This window comes from Eurypyga helias, unplaced genomic scaffold, assembly GCF_000690775.1.
Source record: "Eurypyga helias isolate BGI_N326 unplaced genomic scaffold, ASM69077v1 scaffold18702, whole genome shotgun sequence".
In the NCBI taxonomy this organism is placed as follows: Eukaryota; Metazoa; Chordata; class Aves; order Eurypygiformes; family Eurypygidae; genus Eurypyga; species Eurypyga helias.
Genome location: NW_010235671.1, coordinates 1 through 22,428, shown reverse-complemented (window position 1 = coordinate 22,428; position 22,428 = coordinate 1). Strand labels below are relative to the sequence as shown.

Sequence of the window (22,428 nt, the reverse complement as noted above, 5' to 3'; positions counted from 1 at the left end):
CTCAGTTCAGCCTAAATGTCCAAACTGGAATATAAGATAGTATTTTGATTTTAGGTGCTCTTTAGATTGTGTCCAGCAAACAGTACATTGTTAATACGTAATGCATTTGACTATTCTACTGGTAAGATATGTTTGAATCAAACCAGCAGGCCTGTAATACGTGGAAAGACAAAGTGAAATCTCAGGTTAAATATGATTGAATGTTGTTGGCTTTTTTTTTTTTTTTTTAAGTGGGATTTGGGGTTTTGGCAGTGGGTAGTGGTTTGTTTTGGTTTTTTCTGCAGTAAATATTTCCTCCCTTTCTTCTCTCCTTTTCTTTGTAGATAGTAATTGTCCAGTTTGGAGGAAAACCGTTTAGCTGTTCTCCCCTGCAGCTTGACCAGTGGATGTGGTGTGTATTTATTGGATTAGGAGAACTAGTATGGGGTCAGGTAAGCATTCAGGAATATGCATATTTCTTTCTTTCGTTTCTTATAAATCAATCAAAGATCTGATGTTGTTCACAATCTGACTACACTGTTGTTTCCTTGACCTCTCACAATGTCCTATTTAGCACACATTGCAATACAGGGTGCTCTCTAAGTACTTGAAGCATAGATAGAGTAGTAAGGATAATTTATCCCACTGTTCCTTTCAATTTTTGTTAATTTTCCTATGTTTTCTTTCCGTAAGCAGGGTGTGCTATCACCAAGGTCGTCTTCTGTTAGACTTTTTCATGAAAGTCGTTTGATGCATAAGCCAGTCCTCTAGTTACAAAAAGAAAGGAGAGCAAGGGCAAAGGCACTGTAACCTTCCCTGCACTAGCGTAACCAACGTAACATGCGGATGTTCAGCCATGGCACATTTTTGAAAGGGAAAAGAAGTTCCAAGTGGTGGGGGTTGGAAGGGACCTCTAGAGACCATCTAGTGCAACCCCCCAGCCAGAGCAGGATCACCCAGAGCAGATCCCACAGGAACAAGTCCAGGCGGCTTTGGAAAGTCTCCAGGGAAGGAGACTCCACCACCCCTCTGGGCAGCCTGTTCCAGGGCTCTGTTACCCTCACAGGGAAGAAGGGTTTCCTCATGGTCAGGCTGAACCTTCTGTTTTCCAGTTTATGGCCATTGCACCTCGTCCTGTCACTGGACACCACTGAGAAGAGCCTGGCCCCATCTTCCTGACACCCACCCTTTAGATATTGATAAGCATTGATAAGATCCCACTCAGCCTCCTCTTCTCCAGCTGAACAGACCCAGCTCTCTGCCTTTCCACATGTGGAAGGTGCTCCAGGCCCTTCATCTTAGTGGCCCTGTGCTGGACCAGCTCCTTGTCCTTCTTGAGCTGAGGAGCCAGAACTGGACACAGCACTGCTGCAACTGCCATTCTGTCGATCCATGGTAACCTTGGTACTGGCACAGGACCAAGTCCAGTGCGTTTGGCAGACACTCTCAATGATCCTCCATCCATCTACTTCTGTATGTGAAGTATGGAAGAGGAAATGACAGAAAAAGTTTTTTTCCCTACCGTAGTTGCAGAAAAGTGCATTTTAAAGTTCTGCTACAACTTGTGTCATCATTAGCTAATATAAAAGTATATATAGACGTCAAAACAAGTGGTAGTGTGATAATTAAGTAAGTTATGCTATTATCTGTCTGGAAGTAATAATAGAGATACAATCAGTATTGTTAGAATACTACATTATTCTTTTATATAAAACACATATTGCAAAGTTAATAATGTTAATTTTGTTTCATCTTTGAATGCATTATTAATGTATTTAAGTTGATGCCTCCTGAGACAGTAAAAATATGTGAAAAATGTGAAATTACATTTTGCCTCTCAGATGTAAAGATACAGACAGATCAGCTAGTGTGTCACTATGAAGAAACAGGCAAGAAATTGCCAACTGCAATAGAATATGGAAATGGTCTGATGGAATTGTAATGAATAGATGCTAGCTTTCAAAATGGATTATTTGTTCTCTTATGAAAAAAAAAAACAAAACACCCCCCCCCCCAAACCCACAAAAAAAAAAAAACCACAAAAAAACCCCACCAAAAAAACTCCCAACAACAACAAAAAACGCACCACAACTTTTTTGGACAGTTGAGCTTCAGATTTTTAAATCTTTTTTAAAGAAATAAGCTTGGAGTCCTGACAGTTTTTAATGCATACGTTGGTAAAAGCCACCACTGTTAGATTGTTCTAATGTAATCATTACCTAAAGATGGCATTTGGTTTATGAACTTCCAGGGGAAAAACCTAAAATCATTTTGGTAATTCTTGGAAAGAAAAGGTGTTTTTTTCAACTCACTGGACAATATCAACTTTTGGGAGGAGGGAGGAAAAGCAGGGAAAGGGAGAAAAATCTTACCAGTTTTATCAGGTCATTCAGCTGTGAAGAATTTCCCACAGCCTTTTATCAGTGTAATGTTTGGCTTCTAAATGTTGTTATACATGGTTATTTCATAACTACTGAAAACTCAGATTAATATCAGTATCTGTTTTCAACTCAAAGATGAGGGCAGAGTTGCCTTATTGTGGAGAGCCTAGCCATTGAATTAAAGCTGGTATCGGAATACCTCAACAATTTTCTCACTGGAAAGACTACAATTTTACATAAAGCAAATACAGAGGGGAAAAAAAATAATATCTATCTCTTGTGGTCAGTATTTAGTGACCTGAAAAGAAAAACACAAGCTAAAAATATGCGTTATTTACGTGATTTAGTCTGTGGCAAGGCCTATCTTCACGGAGCTCTAAAGTGAGAGAGACTGCGTTTCCTTTAACAGAAGTGCTTCTCTTCTCAGCCTTTTCTCTCCTGCTATGACTAATTCTAGTTCAGCACAAAACAAATTATCCCTTTCTTTTATCACAGTCTCCTGCACCTGCTGTTCTTGTGAGCCACTAAAACCAGTCAAGATTTTGAAGATTAGATGTGAAAGTTGGCACTTCTGAAAGTGATTTAAGGTGTCATTTTGAGGAAGGCAATCTGAGATGGTTGGAGGAACAGTTTTCTAAAAGGTGGCCCTCATCACTTTTGAAAACCTGGTCTTTCTAAAGTATTTCATGTTACAATACCAGAATTATTGATTACTTTTGAAAACTCCAATAGTTTTCTTGGGAATAATAATATTTAGTTCCTTAATCTACGTCCAGTCTGAGTCTGCCGTTACCTGAGGTGGGCAGGTATCTGCAGATACGGAAAACAAATGATCAAAAAGACACAGGAAAAAAGTCAGAGCAGAATCTATCAGCCTGGCTGAGAGAGGTCATGAAGGAAAGGTATGTTCTGTCACACCGAGCCACTGCCAAATACAGCTGTTTCTAGATGTACTGACTTAAAAGTACTTCGCTATCAGTTTCATCAGGTACCAAACAATCTCAAGTAGCTTCTTTCTGTAGAGTGCTGGCTTTAGAGTGTTTTGAAAACTGGGAAGCTGAAGCAGTTTCAGTAAGTATTTAAATGACTAGTACTTACGTTTTTTTCTCTTGTTCTGTCTTCACTAATTAATGAAATGAGTGATTTCAATAATTTTCCAAGTTGACATTGTGTTTTTCAAACCCCAAAATGCATTTTAAAAAGGTTCTGTAGTAGTAGTGTAGAAACAGGGATTTTTTTCACATTTCTTTGTCTTGAAAAAATATAATAAAAGTGAAGTTGTGGATCATGAAGTTCAATGGTAAGCCCAGCAAACTTAACAGTTCATTTTAATCCTAAAAATATTTGGTGCTTTTTCATGTGTCCTCAATACATCCATTCCACTTTTCTAAAACTCTAAGTTATATCCTCACCAAATTTGCTGCAAATGTCTGCTTCTATCTCTGTCTTTCACACATTTGGTCTTCAGGGATGTGATTGCTCACTACTGAAACAAAGACAGACAAAAAAGAAAAATGCGGCACTATTGGCTAAGTGGGTCTTAGCGTTAACTTTCTAGGAGTTTTTATTTTTTAAGCATTTAATATGTTCCAGGTAGTGTCTTGTTTAAATAGTCACCTGTTCATATTTTTATTCAGCTGACAAAAGAAGTCAGAACAAAGTGAAAATGACTGTTCAAGAGGGTAACACTGAAATGTATGAAAAATAACTGTGTTATAACATTGTCTAACTACAGCATTTGCAAATTTTTAAGATTATTACCCATCTCTTGTATTCATTATTTCCAAGGACCCGTATGATGGACAAACAGAGTCAGAAGAGGGGCTGAGTTAATCAGATTTACTAGCCCTGTAAGAAGTCCAAGAGGGAGACAGTCAAACCCACACCTTTCAGAAACTTCCCTTTTGATAAATGCTGAGAAAAGCATTTCAACTTGCTGAAACAAAGGGAAGCTGAATGCATGAACCAGTGTAGTGTGAGAATATTTATAAGCATGAGATGCTACTAATTTTCAGCTCCATTAACATACATAGAGTATTAGCAGTCATTAGAAATACCCAAATTCTTAAGTATCAATCTTGGTAAGTTTTCTTTCAATAATAAGATTCAAATACTTACATCCTCTTTTAATTTTTTGAGAAAGTACATTTTTCCCAGCCTTAAACTTGCTCCATAGCTATGTGTTGCCGGTGTGGTTTAACAATTATAGTAATGCTGATTGTTTACACAGTAAATTAAGTATTTTTGGACTGAAATGGAATTGTGTTAAGTGTAAAGTACTATTAGGAACACGCTTAGCTTTGCTATAAGATTGTAGATCTCATGAAAATACCAGTGTTCTTTTGTAACTAGCTGAACATTAAACTGTTGTTATTGAATAAGGCTTATGTTTTCAGTATTTTTTTGTAATTTTAGGTCATTGCAACCATCCCAACAAGTAGGCTAAAGTTTTTAAAGGAGGCAGGGAGGCTCACTGAGAAGGAAGAAGTCCCTGAAGAAGAACTCAATGAAGATGTTGAAGAAATTGATCATGCGGAGAGAGAACTTCGCCGTGGACAAATTCTCTGGTTCAGAGGGCTCAACAGAATCCAAACCCAGGTATGCTAAAAGTAAATGCCTGTATGGTCTAGGGGAAAAAAATGTTTCATCTTTGATCAAGGCAAGATAATGTTGTAAGAATAGCACAGGGTGTTTGTGTGTGTGAATGATGATGTCAATTGCGTTACTGTCTCCAAAGGAAGAACATGTGAAAAAATAAAATAGGTGAACTGAACAAAGAGGGGGTGGGGGTTAGCAGAAGAGATAAAGTGAAAAGTTCATAAAATGCTAATGCACAAAAATAAGAATACTTTTTTTGAGGCTACTGTGAATGGACATTCTTTTTCTACTTCAGTGATGACAGCTTATCGAATAGCGCTACTTGGAATGCTCTAGCTGTGACAATGGCTAGGAACATGTTATGAAGGCTGAAGTGAAAAATACTGTTCTACTTTGTCAAAAATATATTGTTGCTGCCACTTCTTCAGTAATAGAATAATCTAAATTGTTGAGTCTAAAGTATAAAGTAGCATTTGATTAAAAAGCCCAAAAACTTCTGTTCTGGCACTGCTATATATATAGATCATGATTAAACGGAATTGAGTTTCTTTTCTATTAAGTCATGAAAATCGTGGTTCTGGATTTAATTTTAGTAGTAAGGGTCTAAACATCCATTAAATATTGAAATGTGTGTGTTGGCTACTGTGGATGATTTCTTAGAAATATCTATGGGATTTAAAAAAAACCCCACAACTTTTGCCAAATACAAAAATCCATGGCATTTTTTAATATACTGAATCATGGTGTTAAATATAGTACAGATTAGGATTTGTGCTAAGAAAAATCATTTCAACAATTTCGTCTTTTACATTGGAATTAAGCAGCATGTTTTGTAGCACTCTAGTGCTCTCTACTTGATCTTTCAAAGATCAAGAATTTGTGCCGGTGTGCAGAAGAGAGCAGCTCTGAGAGCCAGATATGTACTCGCTGTATCAGCTGTGAATATTTTACATGATGCTTACAAGAAAAGAAGGCGGAATAATTTTTTTTTTTTCTTTAAAGAATCTTTTAAAGAACATTTTTATCTCAGAAGCTGATGGGTTTTGTTTTCATCCAAGATAAACAGTACTTTCTCCTTTTTCCCATCTACATATTGGTGCAATTTTTTCAGGAGAAAGAGATGCAGCCCTCTGTTTCAGAGAAAATGGGGGAAAGCAGTTAACTGAAACTAGGACAGTTCGGTCTCTTTAGTGCATCCGCAGAGCAAAAAAGAAATAGGGTGGGAACTGCTGTTAGAGAGATTAAGGGTTTGGGTAAATTCCCACAGTCCTGTGGTAAGTAATTAAATACGGATCTTTGGCTTTGGGGTTGTGTGTCTTGACTCTATTGAGTCAGGAGCACTCATCATTAGAGAAAATTCAAATTGTCACAGTATAGAGGTGACAAGCAGGTACCCACGTAATGGTGATCTTTATGAAAAGATGACCTCTAAATGTGTATTCTTTTCTTCCTGATGGCTATAGGAGGAATGTTGTCTGTTGGCATTTCTGTCAGGATGTCTTTCTGGTTGTGGTGAGTGTAAACAACAACAAGCAAAAAAAAAAAGCAAATTACATCCTTTCAGTTCTTTTTCTAGTCTGAGATGTAGCTTTTAGTTCTTCTGCATACCTTTGTCCACTTAATTCACAGATAAATTACTATTCTTGTACACTATTTAAAACAAAATGAACATTAATTATATTTCTTCGCTAACATTCATCTTAGTTTCTTTTCTGCTCTTAGTTGTAGAAATATCTTCAGTAGGATGTATTGTTTCTCTCCTGCCAAGAGGCCTCTGTGATTTTTTTTCTCACTTTGTTTGTTCAGTGACCTTGATTTTTACATCCATTTCACATCTGTGGAATAATAAAGAAAAATGGAAATGGGCCCACAGATTCAAAAAGAGTTCCAAGGTGTCCACTGGAGGGTGATGAACTTAGATGCAGGTCAAACGAGATCCATTGTTGGATGGACCTTCAGTTGAGTGCATTTTGTTGCGCTGTGTGTTGTGGCCCGTCCAAATGAATTCATACACTTGTACTACGTTTCTCAGGAAGCCAGCTAAAGAAGAGTTGATGGAAGAAGATGAGGATGTCTGTAGCATCCTTGGGGAGCTGGAGGATTTGCAAGAATCCTCTGATGTCTAATGCACTTCTGGAGATGCGGAAGAAGAAGGTAGAGCATCCCCTCACTTTATGTATATAAGAAGATGGCAGTAAGATTAGGAATAAACTCTAGACGCACGACTAGATTGATCATTCAAGTCCTAATAAGCCCAGTTTCCACCATCGTATGCTTGTGCTGTATAGTAGATTTTCTTTGGTTTTGCTTATGTTCTACTCAGTCATTATTGGTCAGATAGCCACAGCACTCAACAAAGCCTTCATTCATAAAACACGTGCAAATAGTCTACAATAGGGTTGGTATTTTCCAGATAACTGATAGATCTCCCTTATAACGCTGCAGTAAAAACTCATCCAAACTGACACAAACTTTGTAATATTAAAGACCTTTTTTTTTCCTTTTCACACCCTCTCTCAAAACAGAGGGTTCAAACCTAAACACCAGAGAAAGGATTGCTTCTTCATACTGAAATGTCAGACATACTTCTATGAAGACAGACATGAATTTACTCTAAAGAAAGGTGTATGCAAATGCACATAACTGAGTCGAAGAGACTGGCTATCTACTTCTGATCTTCTTTTTTTGCCTACTTTTGTTCATTTAGGTACTTTGCTGTCTTATAAATATACTGTAGGGCTTTGGATGGATGGATGCATGTTCTCCTCTGAATGGAAGTGTCTCTCCTTACTGGATAGGTCTCTGAGAAGACCACTGGCATACAAACATTCACAACTCATCCTTGTTATGCAAGTTTCAGAAAGAGATAAAGGTGGTCTCAAATTGCATAAAAGACAGGACTTTTCAACCTCTGCTAATTTTTAGCATTTTTTTCCAAGTCTGTGTTGCAGTTCTCACAAATTCTTCATTCTGAAGGAATGAAATTGTTAGGACAAGGGTGATCATACCATCTTGGCAGATCTAACAGCCTTTGGAAAGTTCAGCAAGTTCACCTTCGGGCAAAACAGCGTAACAAGTAACAATCGAAAATCATTGCATCTTTTTTAATTGTATGCTGAAAAGTTTCTGTAGTTACCTCACATCTGAGTATGGAAAAATTGTCAAGTGTGCAGGATAAAAAAACTTCTCAAGCTACGTGTCAGATTTTTACAACCCCGGGCCTGATTCTTTCCTCCTCTGCTTCATTCATCCTGTAATTCAGTTTGCTTTTTCTGCTTAAGGTGGGAAATAACTGCCTAGAAATGTTCTGAGAATAAAAGAAAAAATTGAAAAATATACAGGTGCCATGCTAACTGCTACAAAAAACTGATTATTCCTCTTCAGATAGTATAAAATACATACAGATACTGTACTGCATTTCCTTCCCCTTGCTTTCTGCATTAAAACTTTTCTCTTGAACCACTACAAATCCTATAGCAATGAAAATAACTCTTGGCAAGTGGTTCTGAATTTAGATACAAGGCTAGCACCTTATTTTATGGCTTTCCATGTAGCTTTTAATATAGAAAACATTGCAGTAGCCCAGTTTAATTAGGGTAGAAATGGGTTGATTTCATGCAGAAAACTTTTTTTTTTCTTCTTTTTAAATAATGTCCTGGTTGGATATTAGGTGAATGATACCTGGGTCCTGTTAACAATAATGACAGCAGAAATACTTGTTGAAAATCTCTTCCGTGTTAAACATCAGGAAAATGTTTGTTCTGCCAGGACTATTCTGCTAGAATATGATCCTTTTTTATTTTAAACAGTTAATCACTGACTTTTTTTTTAGCTGTGCATACCTCAAAAATATGGATCTTTTAGAGTATAGAACATAGCAAAAAATGCAAGAGAGGTGAAAAATTCCAACTTTACAAATAATCTTCAAATGTAGTACAGGATTTTTTTTTCCTCTGCCTGAAGGCCTGTAATCAAAAAATGATGGCATCCTGTGTTTTGCTGGAAAATTTTCAGACTTTTATGGTGTATGACTTATCATTTACCTTCCCCTGTTTAGCAGCTTGAATCGTTCTAAATAAATGCATTCATTTGTAATTAAAAAATTACATCTTAATTTAAAATGCATTGTTTATTTGTTTGTTTGTTTATTTCTATTAAGTCTTTCTTCTTTATTGTTTCCTTGTTTTGAAAGATAAACTTCTGGGCCACGTTCTTTTCCTCTTCTTTCTTGGCTTCAGGTGGAGCACAATCTAATATGTTCAGCTTTTAAGAGTCTGAAAAGGTTGTCATTCTCCCCCTGTGAATTAGATCCATGAAGATCTGTAGTTACTTTCTTCAGGAGAACGAGTAAATTACACACCTGTAATTCTTGTTCTCCTGGGAAACTCTTAAATACAGATCTTCCCTTTTCACTCTTATACTACGATCATTCCTTTCAGTTTATTAGGAAGACATCTGTACATCTAGAAATGCCCTTTGGCTTAGGATTTATCATCTGTCTTCCACAGTGATATGCACTTCGTGCTCTCAGTAAGAGTCTTTAAAAATCTTTTTTGAATGGTCTCTTTTGAAGAGTGCTCTGTCACCTGTGTTAGATCATGAAAACCCAAGATCTGTATTTAATTCTACTTTTGTACAGTGAACATTTCAGGTGAGTATTTAATATGCCTTCATATATAACCAATGGTTTGAGCTGTGTGTTTTTTTCTAGATGCCAATGTGAACCTTAGCTAATGATGCATTTGTACTTCCTTATTCCATATGCAAACTTGCCTCGTACTGTCTTTTTTTACTGTGATACTTGTATTGGATATGCAATTCAAAATAAGTCTGCTGCAGAAAACACTGAGAGCAAAGCTGTAAAATGTTGAGATGACTGCCCAATACTGAACATCTCTGAGTGTGCACATAAAAATGGATGTTGTAAACAGGCCTGTGGTTGGTAGACAGTAGGTCAGTGAACAAATCGACTGTTTATGTTTGTATAGTACAAGTTTAGTGTGACAATTTTACAGCAGTAACCTTTGATCCCTTTTACAGCTGGCTGTAATATGATTATTCCCATAAAACCATGCAATGAAATAAACAATTATGTTCAAAAATAAGATTATGGGAGGAGATAGATACATCCATACAATTAAAGATGAAACCATATGAATTTTTTATTCCTAAGACTGACCACAGCAGAAAATGTTAGCCAATTTATTGTAATGCTTTCAACTTGGAAAATTTAGGAGGGCTTGCACCAAGATTTGTGTTGGTTTAATTGATAAATACACCACTTTATCTTCCAACTACTTTCTAAGCTGTTTATCTTCAGAAATCTGGGTTGTAGTATAAAAATCTGGCAACAGTGGGTTACTTCAAATACGTAGTTGGTTGAATTCTTCTAATTGATACTACTACTGCTGCTTTGTTATGTTTGTGACAAAGAGACCATTTTGGTGTGTAGGGATTTGTACATATATTTACTTCTTGATATAACTTACTGCCAATCTCTGGCTTTACATTTGTACATAAAGCCTGCTTTTTATTGGGTTATGCTGGTGGCAGATGATGCCTTGAAATACTCAGCTCTTTTTTTAACTCACCTTCTATGGTAATAAATAAAGCACTCAAGAAGGTATTGAGGATGGATATATCAAACAGTGCATACAATAGACAGGTAGAACAAGTAGAAAATTGTAATGTTGCTTGCTGCAATAGTCCAGTTCCACACCATTTTCTGTGTGATTTTAAGTGCTCTGTATACAGATAAATATAATCTTTTAAAATCTGTAGTTATAAATGATCAACATTCATTATCACTATGCTTAATTTATACAAACTTTCATTATAGAAAAAGTCAGATAAAATATTGGAACACTTTCTATTTTATCAAGCTAATATACTGACAACCCTGTTTTGTAGACAAATTAGAGTTGTATTCGGGATACTTTAAAGGGATTTTTTGGTTTGGTGTCATCGCTGCCCTCCCTCTGACCCCAAATTCCAATTAAGTGACTGAATTTTCCTCCCTCTGGAAGGACATCTAGAGAGCAATAACAAAGTCATTTTATGGTCAGGAGGAAAAAAGTGAAGATTAGCTGTATCAAGTATTCCAGTTTTATTTACTTTATTTACATATAAATAAAATTGTTTAAATTTTAAAGATTGTTATTTCAAAACTTCTAGTTGTTTAAACTGATGCATCTCCACTGCCTCCTGTAGAGCGGTTTCATTTTATCCAGGGAGATAATTTGAATAATTTCTTATCTAACAACATTCAAAGGAACAATTAGAAGTATTTATTTCAATTGAAGTAAAAGTGTGTGCACGGTTGATTTATTGTTTTTCATTATTATTCCTGTCAGTTATGCAACTGTATCCATACTTTAAGCAACTTGTCTCATTCTTTCCTCCATTACAGATCGAAGTAGTCAATACTTTCAAGAGTGGCACTTCCTTTCAGGGGGCTCTAAGGAGACAGTCCTCCGTCACAAGCCAGACCCAGGATGTAACCAATATTTCTAGCCCTAGTCACGTATCGTTATCCAATGCTCTTTCCTCTCCTACCAGCACATCTGCTGCTGCGGCTGGGCGTGAGTGTGTATTCTTAATGCATCAGACCTACAGAGATGCCAACTTACGTAGCAGTCATTTGAGACTAAGCTACTTTGCCCTTTCCTGTTTTATGTGTACTGTACCCGGAAACACATAACATGATTACTTTGTGTACAGTAGATACTCTCCATGACTCATTGCAAGGTTTGCTAGCTTACTGTTAGGACAGGAATTTCTAGTCATTTTTTATCCATGGTATGGAGGTGCTGATTTTATTTGAGGTTCCTGTGTCATGGTTTTCCAATCTCACTGGCTATATTTTCTACTGCTTATAAAATATGTACTTTAAATGATTCTAAAAATATATTTTGTTAAGCAATACAGCTTGTCAGATTAAAGATCATTGCATCTGGATGGCTGTGTGTAATGTAGGTCACTCATGTCCAAGCAAGCTGTACTCTAGTTAGCAGAGGTACACCAGTGAAAAGGGAGATAGACAATCTAGTTTATGATGCAAGGCGAATGGATTAAGGGTTGCATGAATGGTGAAAGAATAGATTTGTTCGCTGTAAATTCACTTCAAGGTAAGCACGAAGGAAGGAGGGAGCCAGACAAGTTAAAGGACATTGTTGAAACAACAAAATAAATGTGGTGACAGATTTCTTTGTTAGAAGAAGCAGGTTTCTAAACATTGAAATCCTGCCACAGCTTTCTTTTAGATGCAAACAAAGCATCTAGTGAAGAGGCGGTGTAGTGAATAAAAACTTTGAAGCAGCTAATACAAACAGCTTCACTAACAGTAAAATTCCAGTTGCCCAGGAAGACTCTTAGAGATCTAACTTTGTTTCTATGTTCTATTTATTCAGGACTGCAGGTAGCTATTTTGTTTTACAGCATAGCCAGCATTAAAAGAACATTTAAATGTATAGAACCCAGTTTACAAGCTTGTCACTTGCTTTAAGAAGTAATGAAGTATATTCCTTATGCAAGTTCTAGTGAAAAGTTGGCCAAGAATGCAAGAAGCCAGTCTTGTCTGTCTGGCCAACAGAGAGAGGGAAGGCAGAGAAGAGAAGGAAATAAAATTCCAGAGCTCTTGGAGAAAAAAAGGAAGTTTGACCTTGGCATTCGGTTCAGGTGCAAACCCCCTCAGTACCTGAACATCATGCATAAAGAAGTTTTAGATATGCATTAGTTGTGTGGGGATTACAAGTCAAAGGAGAAACTTTGCTTTTGCTAGGAACCCAAAGAGCCCTTAAAGTTCCAACTTCGGTGGTTACTCCCTGGAGAAAATGTGTATCTTTTCCTGTCTTTTCTTGGAGGAAGTTGGACTTGCTAACTTTTACTCCAACAGCACTGACCATTTCAGGGCAGAAGTACAATCAACAGAAGTAAAGACAGGGAGTTGCATGCCACTGCTGTGCCACAGGCACTGTAACCTGCTTCTGCAAACTCAGAGCCCAAGTTGCCTCATTTCCTTACTCAGCAGGACACAAAATGCCACACACACACCAGCCTTTCATCCAGGGAGCAATTTCCCGTAATAATATTTCTACATTTGAGCAGAAAACACAGTGAAAGTCATTCTGCTGTGGTAAATTTTTCAATAACATCCTGTAGCCAGCGGTCTGAAAGGATAGATCTAATAAAATCAAAGCAGACAATTTATCTTCCCTCTCTTCTCTCCATTGCAGCAAAGCAGCTAAGATTGAATAGTCTTGTGTCTTGACAAAGGCCTTACTAGGTTATAGGCTGAAGTTAATTAATAGGACGAAGCATAATGTGCTACAGTCTTTGGTGTCTCTATTTGGGAAAATAAAACAGGTCTGTGGAACTCATCCGTTATAACCATATTTATTCAGTAAAACAAAAGTATGATTGCTTTGTGAAGCTACACAGAGAAATGTATCTCTATTGCAGAGGACAGTTAGTGTTTGGGCCTTTTAAAGTGCTTATTCTGGACTGTTAGTGTTTTATTGCTGCAATATGTCTGTTTAGTATCAAACCAGTGTGTGCTTCAAATTACAATCCTTAGGCAATGTGTTGATTTATTAATAAAATGACACAAACAGCTAATGAATGACAGTAAGAAAAGCAAATTAAAGGAAAAAAGGGGTTTATTTTTAAATTGGGTATGTACACAGTTGGTTGTTCATCTTCCAGAACTTGAAAAGCTTTCTGAATCTAAATTTCATAGAGATGGGGTATGTCTTTGTGAATTGGCATTTTGTGAGAATTTTTCAGTTACAAAATGCACACCTAGGTCTACTTTTCAGCTCCTTGCTTAAAATGTATGTGGTGGGACCAGGACTGACTTCTTTCCTCTTAGCTGCTCAGAATGAATTAAACCCTACATTATTACCTTCTTCCTATGGGGTGTGAGGGAATAATGACATAATTGTACCTCTGATTTTGAAGCCTTTCCCTCTTTTCAGGAATCTTAAAAATATTGCATAGGTACAGGTACCTATGTTATGGGGAGTATCAAGGGAAAACCTTAAGGGTATAGCAAAGACAAGTGTCTGATACCTGAAATGGCCCAATATGAGATACTGTCAGGAAGGTTGCTTGTCAGAGAAATGGTGCTCATCATGTTGCAACAATCAGGATGCTTCAGGTGTCATTCTGGGTACCCAACATGCAGGTTTTCTGGTTTAAGTACATAATAAAAATATAAGCATGACATGATTCTTTATCAATAATATATATATCTAATTTCATAGAGAATTTATGCAGTTCTTTACAAAGCACACATCTTTTAAATGTATAATTCAGTGCGACACCTCACCAATCTGTGAGATTTTTCTGCAGATTTGTAATGACATTTTGGAATTAAACAGAAAAATACACTTTTTCTAGTATTTTGGGGCAGATTAATGTTTGATTCAAAGCTTAGTGCATGCTTAAATAGAAATCTGCCTGTCAAATGCAGCTACAGTAGTTTGTGAAACAAATAAGCAAGTTATTTCCTGAAATTTTCAGCTATTCATTAAAATGTCACATTCAAATCTTTCATAGGGTTGTGCAATACCTTAATTAAAAGCAATTTATACAAAGGAATATTTACTACAGTACTGAATTTTTGCCAGTTATGCTGATACTTTTTAGCTGTCATGGTGGTTTTGCCAATAACAAATTATACATTTCTGAATGCCAGCTAACAGTGAGGTCCATATTGTAAGTCTGTCTTAAAAAATGTCACAGTTTTAAATAAACATAGTGAAAACTTCTGAAATTGAAACCTGGTATTTTACATACACTGATAAAATTAGAAAACATATTTAAATGCAAACTAAATATGCACACATTTAAGCTACAGAAAATGGAAACGTGGGAAAAATAAGGTTCTGTATGCAATATAGTCTAAGCCTTGTTCTCTGGTTTTGCTGTATCATGTGCAGACACACATATACACACACAGTCTTCTGTCATTGGAAAGCTACAGAGCTGAAAGGGATTTTAGCTACCAGGCTATGCCATAACAGCTTTGATGGATACGTATTTTATATGCATTTCTTTCTGCACTTTATTTTAGGAAAAGACAATCAGATCCGGTGGTGCGATGTGCATCTTTTTTTTTTTTTTTTTTTGTTGAAGGTCAGAATTAGTAACACAAAATCTAGCTTGTGTTAAAGTTAAGTGTATGCTTAAAGCCTTTGCTGTACATTGGTTAAGTAGGTAGAGAATGAGTAGATCTAACTGTACACAAAGTAAACAAGTTATTCTTTATGCCAGTCTGCTTATATCTGGTTCTCAGATATTTATATTGTCAGTAGGTAAACCCTTCAAAAGAACATGGTTTCAAATTTTCCAAGAAAGATGTAATGTAATATTCCTTTTTATCTGCTCTTGCTCCTTCCTCCCATTCTCGTATATAGTTAATACTGTTCCTAAGTGGAAGCAGCCAGAAACTGCAGGTCCCTTACCAAAAAAAATCCTTTCTTTCGTTAAAGGTTATAATTAAAAATATTGTTGAGTGTAGGAAACATTGGGGAGCAACAAACAGACAAAAACAAACCCACCAAAAGTCACCTCCCAGATCACGAATCTGCTGTGTTTTCTGTATTTACAAGTTACTTTTTCTTTGCTCTGTTGAGGTCTGTCAGTTTTGTCTGAGATTTTTAGAAGTGAATATTTCATGGAATCGCTTATAACTTTTTATTATATTATGGCCTCCAACAAGCCACTTCTAAGTATGATACAGAAAAAAGTAGACAGTGATGACTCCAAATTTCATAGCAGCCAATTAAAATCTTACCAAACAATCAAACAATATTCTATTTTTCCATCACACAGATCTCTGAAGGTTTTTTTTGGGTTTTTTGTTTGGTTGGTTGATTGTTTTTTAAGAAGTGTTTTTAAGCAAATGAAGGGAATAGCACCCTTAAGGCTGGGGAGGGCTACGGTCTTCAAAAGTGGGGTTAATTTGCATGGAAAGACAACTTTTTTTTCATTCTCCCTCTAATTAAAAAAAAGTTGAAATTTGTCAGACTTGCCAGGAAGCTGCTGTTCGTAGGCAGACACTTTGCACATGCAACATTTGCCTCGGAGTGGCACAAGGAGATACGCATCTACAAATGGTGTCAAACTAAGGCAAGACGTTCAGCAAGCTTAATCCTAGTGCATATTACAGCCCATGTACTAATAGATAATTTTAAAAAGAAAGTTTAGTTTTTCTATTTTAATCTGTTGTGTATGAAAATCAGATTCTATTATATCAAGAAAAAATATTTACTCTCCCAGCAGCTTTGGCCTTTCAATATTTTTTAAATATTTCATTTCCTGTAAATGTAATCATTCAGCTGGACAGACTTTACAACTAAAACTTAAAATAGAATCTTAAGTTTCGATCAAATTTTCTCATTAAGTAAAATGGAAACAAAATTCTTAAAATAACAAATGAATCTTCTATTTTTTTAAATGTTAAGGAAACATTCCTGCCCAATATCGGTCTACATTCAGATCATAGACCAAGTCTAGTGGGCTTACCAGCCTTAGTGAAAATGTCAGTTGCTTTCTGTGGCAACATGGTATAACTGTCACATGAGGAGATAGAACAAGCAGAACATGACTTTAAATGTAGTCCTCATCTAAAATTACGTTTACAGAAGTTGCATAATTTGGGAATGTCATTAAATTTTTAGCTGACAGAGACAGAGATACATACCATAATTAGGCTTAGGGGATGCCACTAGCTATAAACAAGATTTCATAATCTTGCTGGGATATGTAAGATCGAAATCAACTTCTGTATGTGTTCCTTGCAGGGAAACTAAGTTTAAAGTCTGAATATAAAACCAAGTCCTCAACTGGAGATACTGCATGGCAAGAAGGTTTAGACTCCGAACACAGAAATACACAACACTTTTTTCTTTAAAAGGGTTTTATAATACATTGAAACTTTGCCGAATCTGATACAAAAATGTCAGACTCCATAATTTTGCAACAGTCCTATAGTAAAGGAGATATGCTTTGGAACGTGCAAGCCCTGCATATGGTTCTGCTCTCATGCCTAAATTTCAGTAGAACAATAGCTATGTAAACCTTTTGTGAAATGAAAATCAGGCTTGAGGATTTCACAGAATATGTAGGTACTCCGTTTTCCTCTTGCTACGTGGTTTGACTTTTCAGCAACACTTACTGGATTTACTGCAAATTTATGTAGAAAGACAGTAGAACAGATAATGTTATGTATCTGCTTCACTCATTAATGAAGAAATCTAGAAATCATAAATTTCTAATTTTTTTAAAATTATTTTATCATTTTCTCTTATAATTTGCTTGGCCTCTGCATCACACGATCCAGAACGTACTAGCCACAGCATTTACAGGTGACTCCAATACATGCAATATCTTTCCCTGAGGATACCTGATCTGATTTTACTCATCTGAAACTGAGAGGATTCAAAAATAAATAAAACCAAATATACTGAAGATATGCCTTCTTTTTCAAAGCTTTACATGTGCAATAGTACTTGACCAAACTCATTTACCTTTGTATAGCTACAGTCTTGCTATAGATTATCAGTTACACATAAGAGTTGGCATCTCTTTGCAAAATTGACCTCTTGTTTACAATTTTATACTAATCACCTTACTGATCTTTCAGTATTGAATTTATTTGCTTTTGCAGTGCCCTACTCTCTACTGTCTGAATATTAAATGTGTTTGTTTTCCCAGAGGGCTAGAGAACATTGGACAAAAGGGATCAGCAGGAGAGAGTGAAATAAAAAGAGGTTGTGAGTCTTTAACCTTGAGCCTGAAATGAATGTGAACCAAACACAAAATACTTGGCTTATACAAAGCCAGGTAAACATTCGAGTATAAGCCCACACACTACCAACCATAATACCTCTGTTACACTTAACAGACTTTGAGTATTTTGCTTAGATTGTTGTACATAGAAGCGAGATTCTGAACTTCATCTTTTTCTTCTGATGGGAAAAATTTGTAGTATCTAAAATTCTATTTATTTTACTTTCTTGCCTGATGCAGTGTAATAAATCTAACTTTCAGGGTGGGATGAAACTGAAGAGCTTTTTCTGTTACAGCTACAGAGAAGAAAGAAGTGGAAACATAGCAGTGTCAAAAATGTCCTGAAGTGTTGTCCCCGCAGTCTTTTGTTTAAAAGCATTTCATTTTTTTCTGTTGTTTCCATTACTGTGAGAAAAGGGAGCTGTATCACACTGTTTGTCTTCCCTTGGCATTGTCAGTATCATAAAGAAACATCATTACATGAACTCTACATGGTTCATAGTAAACCCACACCTTCTAGGTTCTATCCATCATGGGTATGTCCCTGCTTTTACATGCTGTACAACCATAACAACATTCTATAAAGTTTATCGTTTTATTTGATATTCAGAAAAGTAATGTGGGCTTTGTTTCAGCAGAGCCCCTGAACATTTTAACAGCAGATATTACTTCAAATCTTGAACTTAAGCATGTATTAAAAGAATTTGTTGCTGTTGGGCCATGTAATTCTGGGTAAATAATATTTTTTCTTAGCTTAAATACAGTGACATTGTTTATATATAAATTAAAATGCCACCTTTGTGTCCAACAAACCCTCTACTTTTTTTCCGTTAACATAATGAAAGAAGCAAGTTTTGTTGCTGTAAGCAATAATTTAATACATTGAGGGATAGACTGTGAACAAGAATTACAATGCAGAAATTCTGTCACTGAATGGTGTGTGGCACTTAAAAAAAAAAACCAAAACCAACACAAAAAAACCCATGTTTTCTTCTAGAAGCTAAGCAAAATATGCAAAATTCAAAGTTGAGGAGGTAGTTTGTCCTAAAGTGAAAAATTAATGGAAAACATACATACAACTCTGAAATGGCAGAGAAATTTTTAAGAAAATAAGGTAGTTTTCTACAGCTCCTTAGTGTAGAAAACTTGTTAGAAAGCTAACTTTATGTATTCTCAGCTTTAGGGATTTGTCCAAGTTTGGCCCTGACACTACCATTGCATTCAGAAGTTTAATTACTTTAGGTATCAGCAGATCCAAACTAGTTCTGAGCTTTTATTTCCAGTAAAAATTCCTATGAACAGGCAGAGCTATTCTAGTAACATCTAGACTCAAACAGTCCATGCCAAAACTTTGCCACAGATCTTCACACAAAGTGATACAATTGCTGTCTGGTTGTACATTTTGCAGTTATAGCTTCAGATGGTTTTGTAAAGACATCTAGAGCAAAAGATGGTAGTGTAGGGTTTTCTTTAAACGGATGGTTAGTTCAAGCAGTCACTGTACTTGAGTACCAAATTCAGGTCATGGCAGCCAGGTTTTCATAACTGGCTTCCAAATACAGCCTAAATCTGTAGTTCTCCTTTAGCTGTGCAAGATGTTAGCTAGTTACATTGACTAAAAGCTTGGTGTTAAATGCAAATTAGATGCCAAATTTTCATATTAAATGCAATATAGATGCTTTCCTTGCAATAAAGCTTGGAACCTCATAAATTGAATTCAGTTCCTCTCTTGCTAGCCTGCAGTGGCTTAAATACAGTTTGTGCAACTTGAAGAAGAGCTTTACTACTATTGGATTCTGCTGGATCTGTTGAAGCATAAAATCAAATTTCAAACCTCTTTATTTAAGTAAAAATTCACCTTACCTTTATTAAAAGGAATCCAGCTGGCAAATAGAACCTAAATCTATGCAGTAAGAAGTGGCTGTAATCAAAAGAAGAAAATTATTTCATTAGTTGATAAGATATAGCAAACAGCTGCAACTGAATGAGGTGACTCATTTTTATTTCGATAGCAGAAATAATAGGTGGCTTTGCAGAAAATGTCACCTTATCATCCCATACTATAAAGTAAGCACGTTAAAAAGTTTTGTACACAATGCAGTAGTAGTAGTAAAGATTGCCTTGACAAAACTTTAATTTTTTTCATTGCTTAGACTAATTACTTTGCACTTTAAAATACAAGATAGAAAGGCATTGACTCTTGTCCATGAGTTCAAATCCAATCTCTAGTAATGCAAATGAATCTCATCCCAGTCTGTTTGTTCACTGTACAGAACCATCACATAGCATTGCAAAATTCAGAGACACTGAGCTCTCATAAAACCCTGGTTTATAATTCCAGGTGCTCTGCCAAGGAGGGGGCAGGTACACTGTATGATTGTAGTGTGTAAAATTTATTCTTCTGCTCTTCCTTTTTTAAAATTTTCTGGTATCCTAAGATCTGACAGGCCATTCTGTACTACTCCAGTCCTCTTATTTTGAGCATAAGTAGTACACAAGCCACTTCTGTGCTGTGCTCTGCCATTACCAAATGTATCTATAAAGAGAAGGAAGAGTATTTGGCCAGACCGAAGGCCATGTATCTGAAGATGGCATGACTTTCTTCTGCTATTAGGATTTTTGAAAGATGATGACTAGCCAAATTTAGAGAATGTAAACAAGGACAGAGTTCAAAGAGATCAAAATACAAGTCAGTCTCTGTCTTAAATGTGTTGAAATATGTACAACTTGGACAACTCCAGCCACAGAATCAGCTAGATCCCACAGCTGTAACACTGTGACCCCATGCCATTGCTAAAATGCAACCTGCTGATTTAAAGAGGAGTTACAGATTTGCAAATTCATGGTGTATTAGGCCAGCCAATAATGTGCAGCATATTTATATGTAAAAAGATACACATACCAACCACCAAACCATTTCAGTTGTGTGTGGAGAAGCTTTCACGATGCCTGCTTGCACCTTTTCTGCTTCTGCCTGTGTTTTGGTCTCCCCTCTAAGAAATGCTAAGAATTCGCTCATGGACTACATGGAAGTAGAAGGATAGAACTCAGTCATAAAACATTTGCCAACAGATCACGTTTTGCCATTCTGTTTTTTCCTCTCTGCCTCCCACCCCCTTCCAAAAAGTTATGTTTTTTTCAGCAGTAAACCAGCACAAACCTTCACTTCTTTTCAGAACTTGGAGGTCCCTGGGATATAGACAGCATCCCTCCCTTTGCCCACCCACAGAGGACTCGGTGTCCCCACTATCAATGCTCCTTACTCTTCCTTCTCATTTCCTACTGGGAAAGCAATCTACACCACCTCTGACAGTCTAATGGGCCGTCTTGTATAAACTACCTGTGTTCTTACTGTCAGGTGGTTAACGACACTAGATTTACCCTGGCATAACTCTGCTGACCTAGTTTAAGACTGCATATATGGCATAAATTGTGTCGTTTTCAACATGTAACTTTACAGTTTTACAACCGAGACACAGAAAATGAAAGAGCTTGTGGTTTAAAAATGTAATTAAATTCAACCCAACAATCAATACATTATTTTATTACATGTTTTATATATAGAAAAAAGTTAAATGGCTAGAACAGTGGGTCTATACTCGAGTGTTTACCTCACATATGCATGAAGGAAAAATAAAAGTTGGTTCAACAATACAATGTTCACATTATCCAGGCTTCCAAGTGTAGTTGTTGTGTGCAAGTTATCTCTGTTCATGTGGTAACTGTGATTTTTATTTTTTTTCTTTTCCCCCCTGTGGTAGCATGATTATGCTTAGTACTTTGTCTGCTTGGCTTTTTGTGCTCTTGGCTGCATCCATTTAGATTTTGCTTTAAAACACTGGTATTACTTAGTTTTACAATTGGCTCCTCTGTGTGTCTCATATGTACCCATCCAACTGTGTCCATGTTCTGTGCTTTTCTGTTTGTGAAGTGTGATATGTTATGTGTAATGTTTTTTTAACAATACAAAAGAGACTTTTTTAATTAAAAAAGCCTTCCTACTTACTCACTGCAAAACTATCAACATGCATGGTTTTACATTTGCATTACAATTAACATGGCTTGTCTTTTACTAGGGATGTACCACACGAGTGGACGTTCGCTTTCTTTAACCTGTACTTCCCATCAGTTCTTTGATGGCTTTAAACTTGATTTATTTTAATATTGCAGTTGATACAGATATTCAAAATGCACATAACTGAGCCACTCGTTTATGCATATAACATCCAGAGACTATGGACTTCAGCTGCCTGCACTGCCCTAACCATATGCTACATTTTTCACGAAGTATCTCTAACACAGCATTGTCCTTCGAAGGTGCTGCCCCTGACAGCTCTTTCCTTTTCTCCCCCCAGATCCGCGTCGTGAAGGCATTCCGTAGCTCTCTCTATGAAGGTTTAGAAAAACCAGAATCTAGAACCTCTATTCACAACTTTATGACTCATCCTGAATTTAGGATAGAAGATTCCCAGCCCCACATCCCACTCATTGACGACACAGACTTAGAAGAAGACCCTGCTCTCAAGAAAAACTCAAGTCCACCATCTTCGCTGAACAAGAACAACAGCGCTATCGACAGTGGAATAAATCTTACAACTGATACAAGTAAATCAGCTACCTCTTCTAGTCCAGGAAGCCCAATACATAGCCTGGAGACATCACTTTAGCTGAAAAG

At 36.4% G+C, this 22,428-nt stretch overlaps 1 protein-coding gene across 1 annotated transcript in view; it reads left to right on the top strand.

Annotated features, from left to right (window-relative positions):
- The window catches only part of LOC104506039 (plasma membrane calcium-transporting ATPase 2-like), a gene marked incomplete at its 5' end in the record, with an annotated part of 93,409 nt that extends 70,989 nt beyond the window's left edge, over positions 1-22,420 (top strand). The window contains 3 exon segments of the mRNA XM_010146846.1: positions 324-431; positions 4,776-4,958; positions 22,109-22,420. Coding sequence (XP_010145148.1) covers positions 324-431; positions 4,776-4,958; positions 22,109-22,420 — 603 coding nt within the window.
- Between the last annotated feature and the right edge of the window lie 8 nt (positions 22,421-22,428).